At 49.0% G+C, this 17,512-nt stretch overlaps 3 protein-coding genes across 16 annotated transcripts in view; 1 reads left to right on the forward strand and 2 right to left on the reverse strand.

Annotated features, from left to right (window-relative positions):
* Nucleotides 1–581, reverse strand: part of COLGALT1 (collagen beta(1-O)galactosyltransferase 1) — a 33,691-nt gene extending 33,110 nt beyond the window's left edge. Inside the window, exon 1 of the mRNA XM_422290.6 lies at nucleotides 296–581. Within this exon, the coding sequence (XP_422290.3) occupies nucleotides 296–561 (266 nt within the window). The 5' untranslated portion in view covers nucleotides 562–581. The remainder of the gene's footprint in view (nucleotides 1–295) is intronic.
* Nucleotides 582–594: 13 nt separating this feature from the next.
* On the forward strand, nucleotides 595–10,841 carry TSEN15 (tRNA splicing endonuclease subunit 15). 3 transcript variants are annotated; one of them, XM_046898262.1, is made up of 4 exons: nucleotides 595–1,740; nucleotides 2,439–2,520; nucleotides 3,486–3,621; nucleotides 10,475–10,841. In XM_046898262.1, the coding sequence occupies exons 1-4, from the start codon at nucleotides 1,624–1,626 to the stop codon at nucleotides 10,677–10,679; spliced, it is 540 nt and encodes a 179-aa protein (XP_046754218.1). In that variant the 5' UTR covers nucleotides 595–1,623; the 3' UTR covers nucleotides 10,680–10,841. The 3 variants fall into 3 exon arrangements, with proteins under 3 accessions (XP_046754218.1, XP_422291.1, XP_040561210.1); XM_422291.6 differs by lacking the exon at nucleotides 595–1,740 and adding an exon at nucleotides 1,892–2,033; XM_040705276.2 differs by lacking the exons at nucleotides 595–1,740; nucleotides 10,475–10,841 and adding exons at nucleotides 1,892–2,033; nucleotides 3,806–5,069.
* LOC107053945 overlaps nucleotides 6,520–17,512 on the reverse strand; it is a 64,744-nt gene continuing 53,751 nt past the window's right edge. For 3 of the 12 annotated variants that reach the window (XR_005862026.2, XR_006930824.1, XR_005862027.2), the window contains exons 2-3: nucleotides 11,757–11,857; nucleotides 6,520–8,913 (exon numbers count right to left, since the gene is read on the reverse strand). Coding sequence is in view for 3 of the 12 variants with exons in the window: in XM_040705277.1 (XP_040561211.1) it covers nucleotides 7,957–8,048; nucleotides 8,726–8,913; nucleotides 11,757–11,857; nucleotides 14,382–14,522 (522 nt within the window). In the remaining 9 variants the exon portion in view is untranslated. The other 9 variants (XR_003076377.3, XR_005862025.2, XR_005862029.2 and 6 more) reach the window with 9 other exon arrangements.

Raw genomic sequence — 17,512 nt, forward strand, 5'->3', positions numbered from 1 at the left:
TACAGACTGAGGCAGACCGCGCAGCCCCCATCGGCTCCGACCCTCCGCCCGCCGCCCGCCGCGCTCCCAGGCGTCGCTCCCCGACCCATGCTGGCACACATCCCCCAGCGGACGGCACGGCCCGCATCAGTGCTCCTTCTCGGCGCCCACCCGCAGCGAGCAGCCGGGAGGCACGGCGTCCGACCCGCTCCTCCTCACCGCGTCGTGCGGCTCCGGAGCGGCGCTCAAGGAGCGCTTACCGCCCGGCTTCGCTCCATCCCCACCGGCGCAGCACCGCGCGGCCCCGGCCCCTTACCAGAGCGCGATCCTGCTCTTGGGGTAGCGCAGCCGCTCCACGCAGCCGAGGAAGTGCGGTAGCGCGCTGGCCGCGTTGCGGGCGATGATGGCCAGGAGCACGGTGGGCTTCCGCAGAGCCGACTCGGGCAGGGGCTGCGGCTGCAGCTCGGGGCTCGGCGGCGGCGGCGGCTCGGGGGGCAGGCTGGCCCCGCAGCCGCCCAGCAGAAGCGAGAGGAGAAGGAGGAGAGCGGGACGGGGGGCGCGGGGCGCTGCGCACGCAGCCATGATGGGCGCGGGGCGGCAGTGCGGGGCCGCGGGGAGGGGCAGCGGCGGCCCAGCGCCCCGCAGCCGGCCCTGTGGGCAGCGCGGCTCCCCCGGCTCCGCTCGGCGCGGCTCGGCCCGCCCCCACGGGGCTGCAGGGCGGGGCCGGCGGCGGGCAGGCAGGTGGAGGCGGGGCGGGGTCCGAGCTACGCCTCGAGCGGCTGCCGCGCACCTGCGGGGCTGCTTTGGCCCGAATTATTTTCCCAGTAGCCAACCTGAGCCTCCCCAGCACAGCTCGATGCCGCCACCTCTCACCCTACCGCTGTTAGCTGGGAGCAGAGGCCGGCCCCCACATCGCCACGGCCTCCTTTCAGGCAGCGGGAGAGCCATGAGGTCTCCCCTGAGCTCCTACCACGACTTCAGTAAAGGGTCTCTGGAGATTCAGCAGTTGGAGAACCTCCTGCAGGCCATAAGCGCCCAACGGTGCAATTAAGGAGGATGTGTTCCTCCTGTTTGCCCCTCATGACATCTTTCTAATTGTCTCTCTAAAACCACACGTTAATGAGGCTTTCCTTTCACGCTCGGTTTGCCACGCGTCGCTGCTCCACTCAGCTTCATTAGCCACGCAGAAGGAACAGCGCTGGCATCTGCACAGAGGGATTTGGGTCCCACAGGAGCCCGGCACACACCGTGCTGCTGCAGCCCTGGGACACCCCGCTTGTGTTAGATGGGGAGCGGTGCTGCTGAGCTGTGTGACACACAAGGCTGGTCCCACTGCACTGAGCCACGGCCGCTCCAGCTGGGCCACAGTACCGTGTTGTTTCATAAGCCAGGGCCCGCTCTCACATACACAGGGACCAAAGCCATCCAATTCAACCGTACGTTTCTTGCGAGGCCCTGCATCGATCTGAGCATCCCCAGCTCAGCCTTGCTGTTTCCCAAAGCAGTGCCGCCATCTGGCTGCTCCCAGCTCTGCCTTGAGCGCACCCTCAGCAAGCTTGCTGATGCCGCCAAGCTGAGCGGCGCAGTGGATGCAGCAGGACGAAGTGATGCCGCCCGAGGGACGGGCTTGAGCGGTGGGCCCTAATGAGGTCATTACGTGTGAACCTAATGAGGGTCAATACGGCCAAGTGCAAGGTGCTGGGGCAATCCCAGATACGTGTACGGACTGGGAGAACAACTCCCTGCGCAGCAGGACTTGGGGTATAAAAGCACACTGTTTGCTTTTGCTTTCGTCGGACTCTTCCTTCCCACACGCACACCCCGTACCGCCGCTCCCCCCGCAGCCGTGAGGGAACGGCGCGGAGGCGGAACTACAGCGGCGGGCAGCGCTGGGCCGGGCCGCCCGGAGCGCGGCCGCGTTGCACCGGAGAAGCATGGAGGAGCAGGCGGCCGGGCGGGCGGAGGAGCCGTGCGGGCCCGCGGAGGGCGGCTCGGGGGCCGAGAGGGGCTGGGCGGGGGGCGGCGGCGGCGACTGGATGGCCACTCACCCCACGGTACGGCAGGGCGTGCGTTGGGGGCGGGGGACGGGTCGGGTCTGCCCGCTGTGTGGGGATGGAGGCGGAGGGCCGAACATCGAGCCGACACGAGGTGTTTGGTTTGGCGGTCCTGTGGTGTTGATGTGCTGCGGCAGAAATTCAGAGCCCTTCCTTCTCCACAGCGCCAGCTCTGTTCCAGAAATAGTTGCATCTCCTCCGTCGTTTATTTGTTTGATCCCCTCTTCTAAAACGGGGGGAGAAAAGCTCTTGAGATGCTCTTAGCAAACTGCTCCTGTTCTTCGTTCCCTGTTAGCCCTTCCAGCTGCTTTCAGGCTCGCTGGATGGCTGTGCAGATTCTGGGTTTGGCATTTGTATGGCTGTAACTGCAGCTTTCCCTGACCAACGCTGCCTTCTGGCTTTCAGTTCACAGCAATGATGTCCCTTGATATATCCGACAGCTCTCAGATCTATGCTGCCTTCCTGGTGTACCTGGACCTCCTGGAAGGTAATTGAATGAACTGACTGGACGAGCATAGCAAAAATGCATCCACGTGTTCTCAGGTGTTGTGAAAGCTTGTGCACTGGCAGAGCCTTTCCTAGAAAAGTCCTTGGCAGTGGTTTTGAAACTTCACACAGTGATAGTTCCCTAAGAAACACAGTGTTTTGGCACCTCACATCCCTGTCACGCGCCTGCACAGAGTCTTTGCAAAGATTAGGGCCTGCCTCGGCCAGCTGCCACAGCTGCAGTGCCAGGAGAGGAGCAGGGGAAGAAAGAGGGAGGTAGAAAGGAGAGGTTACGAGTTCAGGGGTTGTTGTGGCAATAGAATGCTCTTCTGTATGTTAACATCAAAGCTACTGAATCATAGCATCTCCCTAAGAGTGCCCTGGCCTGATCAGGATGCTGGTGGCTGGAAAGGGCAAGGATTCCTTGGAAAAGAAGGATGCCTAGTGGCAGTAATTATGACAAGCTTTTGGAGCCTTTCAAGAGTGGAATAGAGTTATGTGATAATAAACAGTGTCTTCTGTAGTGAGGGCAGTGAGGCACTGGCACAGACTGCCCCGAGATGTGGTAGGTGCCCCATCCCTGGAGACTTGCAAGGCCTGGCTGGACCAGGCTCTGAGCGCCTGATGGAGCTGTGCATGTCCCTGTTCATTGCAGGGGAGTTGGACCAGCTGACCTCTAAAGGTCCCTTCCAACTATAAGGATTCTGTGATTCTAAAGCTCTGCAAATTCTCCCAAACTGGCTTAATTGAAAAGGAAGGCGGGCAGCCAGCGTAATAAATGCTCCATAGGAGCACTCAGAAAGGGAACTTGGCGTTTGAATGGGCTATTTGTCTCTCCTGGGAAATGCCCTGTGAGGAGAGGGAGGGAAAGAACCAAAGATGTTAAATAAAATTTGAAACCTAATATTTGAATGAATGAAACTTGTGTTTTGTGTCCTGATCCTCATCAACAATCGACCTTTTTAGGGAGAAGCTGGCATGAAGTGAAGCACGTTGGATTAGCAGAACTGCAGCTCGTATGTTTACATGCCCGTGAAAGAGAGCAGGGCGATCTCCAAGTGATGGTACCGATACCTGCGGACGTGTTAGTGAGCCATGAGAGGTGAGGCTGTGCTCAGTGTTTGGATCCCATTGCTCACAGGATAAAAAGAACAGACAAGAGGCTATTAATTTGGCCCAGGGGGAAGTGGGAGGAAACAAGGAAAGCAGTATCTCAGTCTGTGAGCAGAGTTATTCTGAGTGCTGCGAATGTGTATTTAAAGTTGAGATTGCTTTCTTTTTCTAAGTTGCATCAGTCTCTGCTTCTCCCTCCCTGGAAGTGGCAAACCTTGGATGTCAGCTTCCTGCAGCACCCAGCTCCTTCTGTTGAGCACTTTGGATTGTTTAGAAGTTGCCTATGCTGTAGGAGGAAATAGTGGATATCAAAGCATGTGTTGGAGAGACGAGGTCAGAATATGAGACCTTCACAGCTTATGTTTTGAACGTTCTTGTGCTGTATGTTTGTAGTCTGGGAAATCTGACAATACCTTAAGTCACTGGGCTTTCAAGTACCAAAGAGGAACATAAATCCCTCTGAATAAACTTTTTAATTGTTGAATCTCAAGGATAAGCCTAGTGTGCTACATTTGTTTAGCTTTTTGGTTGGATAGCGTAATTTGGCTGCTTTCAACTGGAAATGCCTCATACTTACTGAGAATCTCATGCACAGCTATCCTTTGAGCTGTGATTTTGACACAGTATGTTTTAGATACGCTGTATTTTTTGCTTTTTCTTAGGCTTCAGGAATGACCAATTGGTCTTTAGCAAATAAGCTTCCATCTTAATTCTGCTGTGTGCTTTCCGAAGAGCGTATCTTCAGATGCAATTCATTTGTGAGGGGGAAGAAAAAGACTCAGCAGATATTGATGGATTTGAGTGCTGTCTAGTTGCTGCAGTCTTCCATTGGCAAACACTGGTCATTTCTTGTGGGCTTGGTTTTATACATACAGTGTGATAGAGCAAATCTGCTTAGAGGACTTGCAGGATGATATACTGAGCAGCAAGTTGCCATATGGGGCCTTTGAGAAATTACTCCCGTGTGCTGAGTTGCTGTGTTTGTTTAACGTAGTAGGTTTCCACTTAGGTTGGAAACTTTGATTCCTAGGAATTGAGTCAATGCCAGCAAGTATGTTCTAATTAGTTTTTAATGACAGGGAGATGATGTGCCGTGTGTATGTCCTATCTAGTACTGTTTCACTGGGGCTTTTCACTTGGAGCCTCTGGACTTGTTTGTTCTGTGGCGTTGCTGTTTGCTCTGCTGCTGGCACCAGCGTGCATGGAATCCGTTACTGGAAAGATGTGTGTTAGAGAAGCGGAGTGAATGCATCACATTGATTGAAAGTACAGTTTGTGACTAGGTTTTGCTATAGAGCAAATGCAGAGAGCACATTGTCACTGAAGTGAGCCAAATGTTGGGCTTTAATGCCAGGTGAGTTCATTAAAGCCTGTATGTGCTTGATACAAGCGTGTACTGTCTGTCTGCCTGCCTGACAACAGCTTTGGGAATTTCTGTTACAGAACGTGTGTGTGTGCATGCCTGGAATTTCATTAGGAGGTCAGCACTGATCAGAGAGGCCTGGTGTGTATTTGTAGAGAAAGGACAGCACCAACTCAGCTCCTTTGCTGGAGCAGGAGACAAAACAGAGGGGTATGGACAATAACTGTGCCTCAGCGAAGAGGGAGTTCATTAAAAAGGAATTGGAAACAGTTATAGTGTCACTGTCTCTTTGTTCTGGCAGCTGTGTTGTGACTGATAGCAGGAGGCTTGTTATACGTATGCTGTCTGTAATAATATTTTCTCATTTGATGTCCCAAGCTGTGGACAGGAAAGCATCCATACTTAGTTACTTCTCTGTTCTGTCCAAAAGTAACAGAGTTTTTGTGTTACTTGCTGTAAGGTAGAGGAACGAGTCTGAATACAAGTAAATGCAGTTTACTTAACATTGAAGCAGAAGCCATTGGAGGTGGCTGGGAAGGTGAAAATAGTCTGTCCTCATTCCTGGGCCTTGAAAGTTTGCATTAGCTGCACAAGCTGCTAGCAGTTGGCGCGATTCAGGTCAGCATTTCCTGGCTTAAACAGTAAGCCTGGGTAGGAGCTGCAGGGGTGGTTTTCTTCTCGAAGCCACTAGAGCAAAACCCTGCCAAGCTCTGCCTTCCCAGGTGGCTTGTGGAGATTCCTGTTTGGCTGACACTCCAAGGACGGTGTCCTTAAAAGGCCATAGCGAAGCTGGCATGGAAATTACCAGCAGGACACCCAAATGATAAATATGAGTGGCCTGAAAACACCCAACAAAATGTTCAGTGTTTTTTAGCTTACTCTAAGATTTCCTTTGTCTGAAGGCAGGGCTATTGTGCATGCTGAACTCCATGCCCAGAATTGTGACTCCTCAAAGGGGTTGAAGCAGTTAAGAACAGATAGTCCTGCCTCAGAGCTGGCAGAAATGAGATGCTGGATCTAATAGAATCAGGCACAGTTTATCCTGGACAAACGATGCTGGCAAAGCAATAAATCACCAGACTATATGATATGTTCCTGTCCCATTTGTTATTTATATGGAAGCATTGGAACTGAGGAATGAAGTCAGTTACATCTGGTTATAAAGACTGTGGAGTTTGTTTTAGGCTGTAATGCCATAATGGGATGATAATAGCAGGGTGGCAAAGTCTTTGGCTGCAACAGATGAGAACAAGCCCAAGTGCAGCAGCCACGGATGTACATATGAAGGAAAAGAGCTGCTTACCTTTGGAAGGCCTCAGGTAAGCACAGATCTCTACCAAGAGATGCCCTTACCTCCGCTGCCAACCCTGAAATGAGGTCTGGGAAGGGGTGGATCCTGGCTCCATCCCTTTGGTCACTCAAGGTACATTGCATACACCTGAGCTCCTCTGGGTTGACCCTACCTTCCCACCAGCTGCTCCATCACTGCTTCAAGCCATGACTTAGCATTTCCACTACATAGGCTAAAAGGAAAAGGACTATTTTATTAAAATGGTAACTTGATTTTGGGAAAGGAACATGTTAATGTTTCATTTTAAAGCTGATAAGCATCCTTAGAGACAAATCTGGTGGTTGGAAGTGAAATCTGAGGTTTGCAAAATAGATCTTCCTCTAATCGAAGGGGGTTTTGCTCATAAGCAGTGCGTGTGTTTTAAATGCACTGGAAGTGTGATGTGCTCCCTGTCTGGCAGCTGCTTCAGTTTTGTCAGTAGTTCTGCTGCTAGCATTGAGTTTACTCTTACGGTACATCAAACATTAAAAATGTCATCAGTGGCTTCTAAGCATAAATAGTTGCAAAGTGACTGATGTGGCTTATGCAATTGAGTTAGACAGGCTGTACTGATTGAACTAAGTACAGTCAGAGTGCCTTGCAGAACTTTGCCAAACTGATTTCTCCTTTTTTGCATAACTTGTTTGCTTTTTCAGCTTCCCTGGGAAAAAAAAGGACTTCATATTCCTTGGGGTTTCAGTTCGTCCCTCTGATGAGTGAGGCACGGGGTGTTTTCTTTGGTTCTGTTTTCTTTTCCATTACAAAAACATGAGGTTCTTTTTGTATCCCATATTCCTGTAAGAAAGAAATCCCAAGAAACTGCGACGTCCATTTACACACCGTCCCGCCTGCCCCGCACCACACGTTTCTTCCCCTGTATTTCAATGCTTGTATCAACTTGAATGGACTCTCAGCCCTGCCTTGCTTGGAGGGGAGGGAGCTGTTCGGGTTGGCCGAGCCTGCAATGAATTATTCATCCCAGTACAAAGGGCAGATTGAAAGCCTTTGGCTTTTATGGTAAGGAAGGCAGTAGTTCCATTTCAGCTCAATGGAGCTCTATGCAACCTCCATAAAACGGCTCTGAGCTCTCAGTGTTTTCTCTGCTTCCCAGAGGCTGCACATGGGATAGACCACTGAAATACCTGTGCTGGCCACAAAACTTTCTGCCAGCATTCTTTGCTTTATGATTCTGTTCTCTTTTGCTGTTTGGACAATCAGTTGAAATCTCAAGCCTGAAGTTCACCCTCCATATTTTTAAGCTGTAATTTACTACGGTAATAGGAGACAGCTAAATTCCCTGTAGTGATGTAGTTTGAAGGCAGCAATAAGGGCAGATGCAGTGTGACCTTAGCAGGGACGTTACCTTACTGCAGTGGTCATTGCTTGACGTTCAGTAAGTTGATTCTGCTTTTTCAATTAATTCTTTTGTAGAATACTAGCAATCATTGCTGAATGTAGTTTGTAAGTATCTAGAAACCCCTTCAAGGTTTTCTGAAGTAAAGGGCTTTAGAAATGCCAGATGTTTACTTCTGTATAATAGCATCTCCCTCATGTGTTTGAGATTAGATTCCTTTCATCTTCTGCAATGTGAGGTGAACAGGAGGTTGCTTCCTAGGTGGGAACTGAAGGCTTCATCTGCTTGGGTTTGTCTTGGTGGGAGCAGATCTAGCTTGCACTGAACATGTGGACACCATCAGCATTCGGGACGGGTTTTCAGGCTGTTCTGAAAAACAGGTACTGTGTGATGTACAACTGACAATAATTATTTGGGAAAAATGTTTAATCTTACTCTGTTCATGGGACTTGAAGCTTCCCAGTGCTTCCTGTGGTGTCTAGCTTTACATATTTTTCCTTTCACGAGCCCTTTGTTCGAAACACACCTTTATGTGTGGGAAATGTGATGTTTGAGTATTGCTGTTTTAACACTCAGTGGCTTTTCTCCCTTGGAATGGGGAGAGAAGGGAAAGGAGTGGTTGCAGGGTATTTTAACTCCTAGATTCCCCCCTGTATGTGCAGCAGCACACATGCTTGACTGTTCTGTGAGCTCTCCTGGGACTCTTTTATTTTTTACCAGGCACTCACTGGCATAAATCTCAAGCAGACAGCATGTGCAGGGTATCTGTCCCCATTTTTCATGGCCAAGCTGAGCCTGTGGATGAGCCAAGCAGAGGCGATGAACCAAGGCATGCACTGCTTGCATTTCAGATGGCGTTTAATCATTCTTCTCTGAAAGAGCAGCAAAGCACTGGACCAAGCTGGGAAGGGGTGGTGTCACCATCCATGGAGGTGTGACACTTGGGGATATGGCTTATTGGGCATGGTGGCCATGGATCAGTGGTTGGACTCAATGATAACAGAGGTCTTCTCAAACCTTATGGCCTAGAATCAATCACTTCTTACTTGAAGAAACTTGGTGAGCATGCTGGCTGTCATCCTTGTTGGATGCTTTCAGGGAGGAGCGGAAATGCAGGCCTCTGATACAGACATCCTGAATTCCAAAGCTTATTCTTTTCAAAGATGCTGTCCCACTAATCTGCAGATGTGCTGGTTGTGGTCTGCATGAATACAAGCTCTTGTTTCGGTGCTGCCTGCATGGAGAAAAGGAATCTGCTGTTAGGGCCTGGCCACTTCTGTGATCAGGGCACATTTTCTAAGTCTAGGTGCTAGATGGTGGGGGGATAAAGGTCTGTATGTCTGTGCTTGAAGTTGTAAGAAGAAATCGTGAATGATGGTGGGTCGGTGTCCCTGGAGGTGTTCAAGAGCTGTGGAGATGTGGCACTGAGGGATGTGGTCAGTGGGCATGGTGGGGTGGGTTCAACTAGATGATCTCAGTGGTTGTTTCTAACCTTAATGATTCTATGAGAAGTGTAGATCTAATGCCTGGCTGTCCATCCAACCTCCTAAAAGAGTAGGAAGATAAATGGTAACAGTTAATGAATAAAATATAAAGGAGCTTCTGTCTTAGCTGACAGGTAAGTACAGGGCACACTCAATACAGCTTTGTTGTTAGGGGGGGGTCCCAAAATATTTCTCCAAGGAAGCCGTGCCATTTTCTATCTGACTTTTTATTTTTCTTTCTGTTTCTCATTCTCGGGCCAGGGAGAGGTTAACCTCTGCTGCCACAAGAAGAACAATGGATAGTTCTTTCCTGATGGGATCGCTGCCAGCAGCCTGGCCCTGCCATTGGCTTCTGTTCAGAACTCCCTTCAGACAGAAGCTGTTGAGGTGTGACACGGGCTTCTTGCTCTGTGCACATATAGCATTCTGAAAGGACAGCTGCAGTCTTTTCCCAGGCCCTTGTCACCCTCAGGTGCATGAAGCCCCTCACTGGGTGCAATGCCAGAAGGCCTTGCAGTGTTCGAGGCATGGCTCGTATAGGAATGCATCTCTTTCTGGTTCCTGAGGAGGAAGCTTGCTGCAGCAGTGCTTGCTGGGGCAGTGCTGTTCTCAGCTCTGAGCTGAAAAATAAGCAGCTTGTTATTCTTAAACTGAACAGGAAAAATTGCATAACTTTGTCTTGAATTTTTAAGGAAGACATTATTTATGCTGACTCTCCTGAAGAACATCATTAGTCTTTGTGGCTTCTAGTCTAGACAGGGAGGTAGAGAAGCCTGGCTTCAGTTCCTGGGTCTTCCACAGGCTCATAGAGAACTGTAGCACAGAGACTGGAGGGCTTATCTTTACAAATGGAAAAAGTCTTGCTTGGTTCTGTGTGTTTTTATTGTTGTTTTGGTTTTTTGGGGAGGGATTTTTTTCTCTCTAAACGCTTATAGGAATTTGGATTTTTATTAGAGATGTTACACTTTCTCTATGCAGACAAACCTGCAGAACAAAACAGGCTTTCTATTGGATAATCTCCTTCCAGCTATTTAAATAGTAGTTGTGCTGGAGCCCTGTTGAAAGGCTCAAATGCAAGTTTCTGTTACTGCCAAGCTTTGCAGGAGTTTTTTGGGGGGGCTAGCATCTGTTCTTGCAGGAATGGTATTAAAGATGAGAAAATAAAATAGCGTGTAAAATACCTCTCAAGTTAGAGAATCTGCAGTAGGAAAAACTGTTTTCTGCTTTGAATGTCATCAGTATCGAGACCTACAAAACCCAGTTTCTTCCTGTGTTATGGGGTCCTTTCTAACTGACTGTTTTCTCTTCTAGGTTAAGAGAAATCATGAAGAAAGCTGCTCTCCCCCACGACGACCCCGACACCCCGCTGTCAATTACCTTGGCCATAGTTGAGACAGATTCCACAATAGTCTACTATAAAATGACTGATGGCTTTGTGTTACCAGAGCCTCCTGACGATACTGAAGATGTGGACAATAAACAGTGGAAGAGGAAAAGACGGAAGCTTTCCAAATAACGAAGACAAACAGACTTTTCTTGAACTACTCAAACAAAAATCCAGGAACTTAAGTGTGTAAATAAGCAGTGTGCAGAAGTCTGCCTTCTGCATATCAAGTGCATGTTCATGGAGAATGGAGTTTTCTTGCAGCTACGCTGTAATAAAATACCCCTCAAAGTATGAAATGGGTCATGCTTTTGAGACAGATTGCTCCTAATTAATTAATATAAATAAATATACTTCTCAGAGGTTTGCACTGCAGGATCTCTGACTGATAGCTGATTGGGTACGTAACAGAATGTACACATCCTTGCCCGTATTATAAATACTTAATAAAGGTTCATCTTGACAGTATTCCTGCCAGCAATCATTACTAAGGGCTTTGTACTTCACAGTGTCTTCATCTTAACACTGTCAGAATTGCTTGTGCTACCTCCCAGGTTACGTTTCTGAAGGCTTCCTACAGAAGTAACTACATCTTTCACATAACAGCCTTCTTCACGTTAAATGTGATGCCATCGTAGTAAAAGCTTCTTGAGTACAAAACCATCATCCAGGGGGGCAGCGTGCTGATCTGGGGACCTTGTTACCTGCAGGGAGCCCTTTGCTGGCTCACTCATTCAGGGAAGCTACCTTGGAGCACTGGAGCAATTCTCTGACACCATCCCTTGTGATAGCATTGTTTTTCTGGTCTTGGTGATACTTCGTTCTGCTGCAGGCTATGACCACAGTGCTGCTCTTGGATATATTTTATGCACTCTGCTGCATACTCCATAAAGCAAATCTTACACTTTGCTAGGCTGCATACCATCAGGTAACTCATCCTTGTTAGAAGCTGTTAAATCCTTCAACCCCAGTGTGAATATGCTCTGGAAAAGAGTTGGCTTTGTGTGAAGAAAGCTCTGGCAAATGCTACATGTTGCAGAATGTAAGCAACACATGCTTAACCCCAAAAGCTCTTTAGCATGTGCTTTCTTTTCTAGAAAACACTGACATTTGCAGCGTGGCTGATGCTAGCTTGGATTTTCTTCCTTCATTTTATCACTTCTAAGTACCAAAAAGGAGCCTGTTTTCTATATGCTGCAAACTACTTACTCTGTCTTCAGGAGCTGAGGTGGAGGATCAGTGTCTGGAGGCTTTGATGTCTCCATGTGTCCCAGTGAGCAGTGCTTATGTGGGCCTTTCTCCTGGTGGCTCTGTTATTCTCAGGGGAAAAGAAGAAGAAATACTATCAGTGCACTCTTTGTCCCATAGGCATTACAACATAAACAAGGGGTTGTTAGAAAAGTTCAGAGCCAGCTGTACTGCTCCTTTACATCCCACTGAAGTGGTATTGTTTCCCTGTGTCCAGCAGTGAGCACTCAGAGCTGAGCCTCTGGTGTCCCAGGCACTGAATAAAGATGGGAGAGACTTCCTTTGGAAGTGTATTACATCTGAGCAGCAGCACATTAAGATTCCTAAATGCACAGGATCTTGGTGCTGTGCCTGAAGTACCCAAGCTCTGCATTAAGCATTTGCAAGACAGAATCATAGAATGGCCTGGGTTGAAAAGGACCACAATGGTCAACTCGTTTCAACCCCCTGCTATGTGCAGGGTCGCCAACCACCAGACCAGGCTGCCCAGAGCCACATCCAGCCTGGCCCTGAATGCCTCCAGGGATGGGGCATCCACAGCCTCCTTGGGCAACCTGTTCCCGTGCATCACCACCCTCTGTGTGAAAAACTTCCTCCTAATATCCAACCTAAACCTCCTCTGTCTCAGTTTAAAACCATTCCCTCTTGTCCTATCACCATCCAGTTGCAGAGCTGTGACCTGTGACATCTGGCCACGACACCTTTGCAAACTCAGCCCCTCAGCCCACCAGGTTTCACAGGCTCCACTTTGCCAACTTCTAAACGAATCCTTGCAGGGCTGAAGCAACTGTACTGAAGAATTCAGTCCTCCCCATCCCTTCTGCTAAGAGCTGTATACTGTCTCCCTTCCATTTGGGAGCTTTCTCTTTGCCATTCACGTTGCTGTGCTGCATCTCAGCAGACCTGAACTACAGGACACTGAGAAATTTGGTGCACCCCAGCTTTGTACCCACCCCTGCAGCCCCAGCTGCCCCACAGCCAAGGCCCTCTGCCTCTTCCAGCCCCCTTATGCAGAAACGAAGGTAATTATGAGCAACCGGGCTTCCCTGACTCCTCCAAAGCAGCTGCAGCTGCACCCCGTTTTTCAGGCTTTCCTATGGGCTGATCTCTTTTCCATTTTCTGTCCATAGTTTCTGGATGCTCTCGCTCCCTTTGGTCGCTCTGTGAGCACGAAGACCCGGCCGTTGCCTTTAGCCTGACCGACAGCCCCTTTGCTGGCTGGCTTTGCAGCAGAGGGCGCTGCGGACTGCGGAGCGGCTGCCCTCCGCTGGGGGCTCTGCCGGAGCCCTTCGCTGCTGCTCGGCTCCTCAGGACAAAAGTCAGACAAAACCACCCTTATGCAGCAGCCGCGTGATGGCCATCCTGCATCAACCCTGCCTGCTACATCACAGCACTGACTAAAATGATGCCTGAACTACAGTAGGGCCAGAGAAGAGGACAATGCCAGGCCCCAACCAATTCCGGCTGGGCTCTCCTACCACAGCCACTGTACATTCCAGATTTGGCTCCTTCTGACTTCCACCTGTTCAGACCAACGAAAAAAGGACTTTGAGGGCAGCATATTCCCAGCACAGTGCTGTTGCTGTGAAACTGTGGGGTCACCTCCACAGGTGCAGATAATTACAAGAGTGGCACACAGGCTCTTGTCCATCACTGGCAAAAATGCATGGCTAACATGGTGGCTGCACTGAAAAACAGTGTTTTGTAGCTGAGAATTCATCAAGCAGCGTTATTGCACTCTTTGTAGCTCTTGTAGTTTCCATGGAAATCACTAGAAGGCATTACTTTCGGAGCAACCTACGTACATCACCATGAAGAGTGTCTCCCCACAATCAAGTATTGCCAGGAATGACACAACACAAGATCCTACCAGTTATGACAGTAAATTGGTGGGTCCTCTCAGGTGCCATCCTCCTGCACAGAGCTCTGGGGACACTTCTACCTTTGTACATCACCATTTGAAAGCTTGGAATAGAAATCCAGAGGGAGAATCCAGCTTGAATCCCGCCATAGACCATCATATTTAATGGAGAAGAGTATGACTGTCATCTAAGAGAAGAGGCTGAGAAAGGATTTGCTGTTCTTACAAACGTGGTGCCTTCTGCAGAAGAGCAGTTGAGAAAATAAACTACATAAAGTAGAAAGAGAATAACACGTCAAAATCCAGGAACTCCAGCAGCCTAAACATGCTGCTTATCTGCCCGAGAGCCAGCCTGCTACCTCTTACACCCATCCTTGTCCCAAGAAGGGATGGGCTCTGATGATCCTCTGCCCAATCTATTGCTTAAGCAAAATTATCACAAGTGAGCAATCATAATTACTGGCAAAGTGGGCTTGGAGGTGTGACAGCTAGATAGATGAGATGGAAGAACCAGGAGTTGCACACATCAAGGAAGTACCGGGCTGGAAGGAGGTTGCTCAAGGGTTTTCCCCTGATCCTGGACTGAGTACTGTTCACTTTTTGTAGCTGGCCGTAGACTAAACGTGGGGACAGAGCTAAAGAAGTGACAAGGCAGCAAAAACTACAGAAAGGAACTGATTGCTGTGTGAGAAGGAACAAATGGCACCAAGTGCCGGGAGAAATACCTCTGCCCTGCCTGCAGCTCTGCACATCCATGTACAAATCCGCGCTGGGAACTCTGGCTTACCAAGCAGGGCTGTTGGAAAGCAGGATCTGAAGGTATTAGCCCTTAGGCTCAGCAAAATGCCACCAAATAACACAGCCATGAAGAGAAAGGCACTTTCTAGGCAAAGTATTTCCAGGAGAGATATGTGCTCCAGGAGTTACCAGCGCTCATCCCATGGAGTGAGCACCTGTCCCCACTCTGGGATGCTGTTGGCAATGGTGGGCATTGGGTCCTACCAGCCAGGCTGCACAGCAGGGTTCTCTCCACCAGAACAATTCCTGCCCAGCTCGTTCCTCAACACCATCCTTAATTGCTGGAGCCTCGCGGAGCGGCCTGCCTAATGAAGGAAGATAATAATTAGCCCAGTGTTTTCCCTGCCTTTGCTGTCAGTCCATAGGTACTGACCTTTTAAACATGTATTTGGTGAAAAGCTGTTCTCGTGGGTTGTTGGAGAGGAGACAGGGAGGAGACCACATAGTGCTTGTGGGTGGCTGCCTTCCCCTCCAATTAGCAGCATCGATAACAATCAAATTAGAGTTAAAGCAGGAGCAGCATAATTGGAAGGCCAGCTTGCCAAATGAAAATTATGCAAGAGTAGAGGAGGCTGGTGCTGTGCCAGCAGGATGCACTGCTTGTTGGGCTGCATCTGCAGGAGCAACTTTCAAGAATATTTGAGAGATGAGAGGCTGCAAAGGTATTTAGTGTTGTGTGTTGCTATTGCTCTACCCCAAAGGAGGTGATGCAAGTAAAGCCTGGCAAAAGATTTTACGGGGCGTGCAAAAAAATAAAGAGAATGTAATGTGGCAGAAAAACAAAGACTCAAAGTGCTAAAGGATGAGGGACTGTCATTTCTTATCTATTTTTAACAATTCAGTAAGAAAAGGGAAGATCCATCACTAACCTGAAAGGCAGCGGATCCAAAGGGATGTCCGAAACCCATCCACGGTGCAGAGGTGGGGTCAAAAATTGCTGTGTGTTTTGGGAAGAGAAAGAACAACAGAGAACTTCAGTGCCAGTGCTAATAATAAGACATGGTGACTCAGTGCCTGGGAAGGAGGCTGGGGGGGAGGATGGAAAATGAGCAAAAGTCGGGATTTTTGGCAAATGGAAAGACTGAGGCATCCCGATGAGGGCCCAAATGTGGGAAGTTATCTAAAAATACACAAACAAATAAACCCCCATCTCTCTACAGGGATGTAGAGATGTGTATCAGAGCTGTTCACATTGGCAGCAGAGTCGAGGCCAAGGCTTGGGGGTAGAACACAACAGAGATGTCTGGAGTCCCTGCTGATGCAGATCAGCTCACTGCTGGACCTGCCTTGTGTCTCCGTGCCCTTGGATCCATCGTGCTGGGCAAGCCTGGTGGAGGGAAAGGGGAAAGCAAAGAACACGTACCTGGCTGGGATACTATTTGGTAACTTAGGGCAGACAGGGGATTTTTGGAGAGGAAGAAATATCACCCTCAACCAAAACTGCATGCAAATCCTGAAGCAGCCACTGCCTGAGCTGGGCACAGACAGTCCAACGTGAGGCCAGCAGAGCTGGAAAGGTCTTGAGAAGCCCATCAGGATTTGAAGGTGTTAGCAGAAAAGCAGCCCTATGAAAAGACAGACGGTGGTTGCCTCTTTGTAGCCAAATACTGAGAGAGGCAATGCTCTGCTGAACCCAAGGCCCCATCCCATACACAGTGATTGCCGAGCCCAAGGCCCAGGCAGCAGACTTCAACCTAACTTTGCTTTGCTTAATGCATACAGTTTGTCTCTGAGAACAAACAATAGTAGTAAGGAGGTGGTCTTTACCAGCGTGATGCGTTCGAGTTGACCTCAATGACTCTGGAGCCTTCAAGAGAAGAACCACGTTACATCCCAAAGCATTGGGAGTGCCTGTGGGTCAGGAAGAGCCACTTTGCTACTTGAGCTGGGTTCAGCCCCCCAATCATCATCATAGAATCACCATAGAATGGCCTGGGTTGAAAAGGACCACAGTGATCATCGAGTTTCAACCCCCCTGCTATGTGCAGGGTCGCCAACAACCAGACCAGGCTGCCCAGAGCCACATCCAGCCTGGCCTTGAATGCCTCCAGGGATGGGGCATTCACAACCTCCTTGGGCAACCTGTCCCCCCAAAAAGAAGTTTACTTCAAGGTATACAGAGTTTTGGCTTAGCTATTGCTTCCACTGCAGGTTGAACCAGTGAGATGCAGTGTCATTAGGCACTTTGCCTTTAACAAGGCAATTTCTTCCCAGGTAGTAGTTATGACAACAGAACTTTCCTGGGTTTTCTTTCATGCAAAGGGCCATTTGGTGCCCATGTGATGCATTCCTAACGCAGCTCTGACACACCAAGCATCGCAGAATGCTTAGCTGATCCTTCAGCTTGAGGAAAGTATCTAAGTCTCCTACTTCTGGGTTCAACGTAGTTCTTCTCAGCAGGACAGCACAGCATATCAGACTGCAGACACACTTTGATGGGTTTTCTTTTACCACGAGGAAGGAAAAGGCTTCAACCTATGTTTGTAATAGAAAATTGAGCACATACGCACACTCAATAAATTATTGCCCCACTTCCTGGCCCCACCACAAAGCCTTCTGAGCCATCTCTCCTGCACTCAAAGACGTCTGAGCAGAAGGAGTTGGTGCTTTATATGAGCATGGTGAGCAAAGCAGGGAAAAGCCAGAAAGCACCTCAAAATTTAACACCAGTGAGTCCCTCTTACCTTCTCCTGCCCAGATAAATCTCTCACCCTCTCTTACTTCTTTTCCTCAGAAAACCTTTCTTCTGATGTTAATCCAGGTCTGATATCAGGCTCCTTTGATGCACTGAAATTCCCCAAAGAACAATACTCAACTTTCGCACACAGCCCTTATCTACGTGTATGTATTCCTCCTCTCTGCCTCCAAGGAACAGGTTCCTATGATATTCCCCTGTTCATCGAGGTCATTTTCGTTCTTCATCCAATTTTCTCTTTGGAGAAGAGAGCCTGCATCTGTTTCTTCAGACGTTCCTCCCACACCATCTCATAAATAGGCAGCTATGAAGTCTTTTCTCTGCACGAACACAGATCTCTGGAGCGAGCACCCCAGTTATCTT

The sequence above is a fragment of the Gallus gallus genome, chromosome 8, assembly GCF_016699485.2.
Source record: "Gallus gallus isolate bGalGal1 chromosome 8, bGalGal1.mat.broiler.GRCg7b, whole genome shotgun sequence".
NCBI lineage: Eukaryota > Metazoa > Chordata > Aves > Galliformes > Phasianidae > Gallus > Gallus gallus.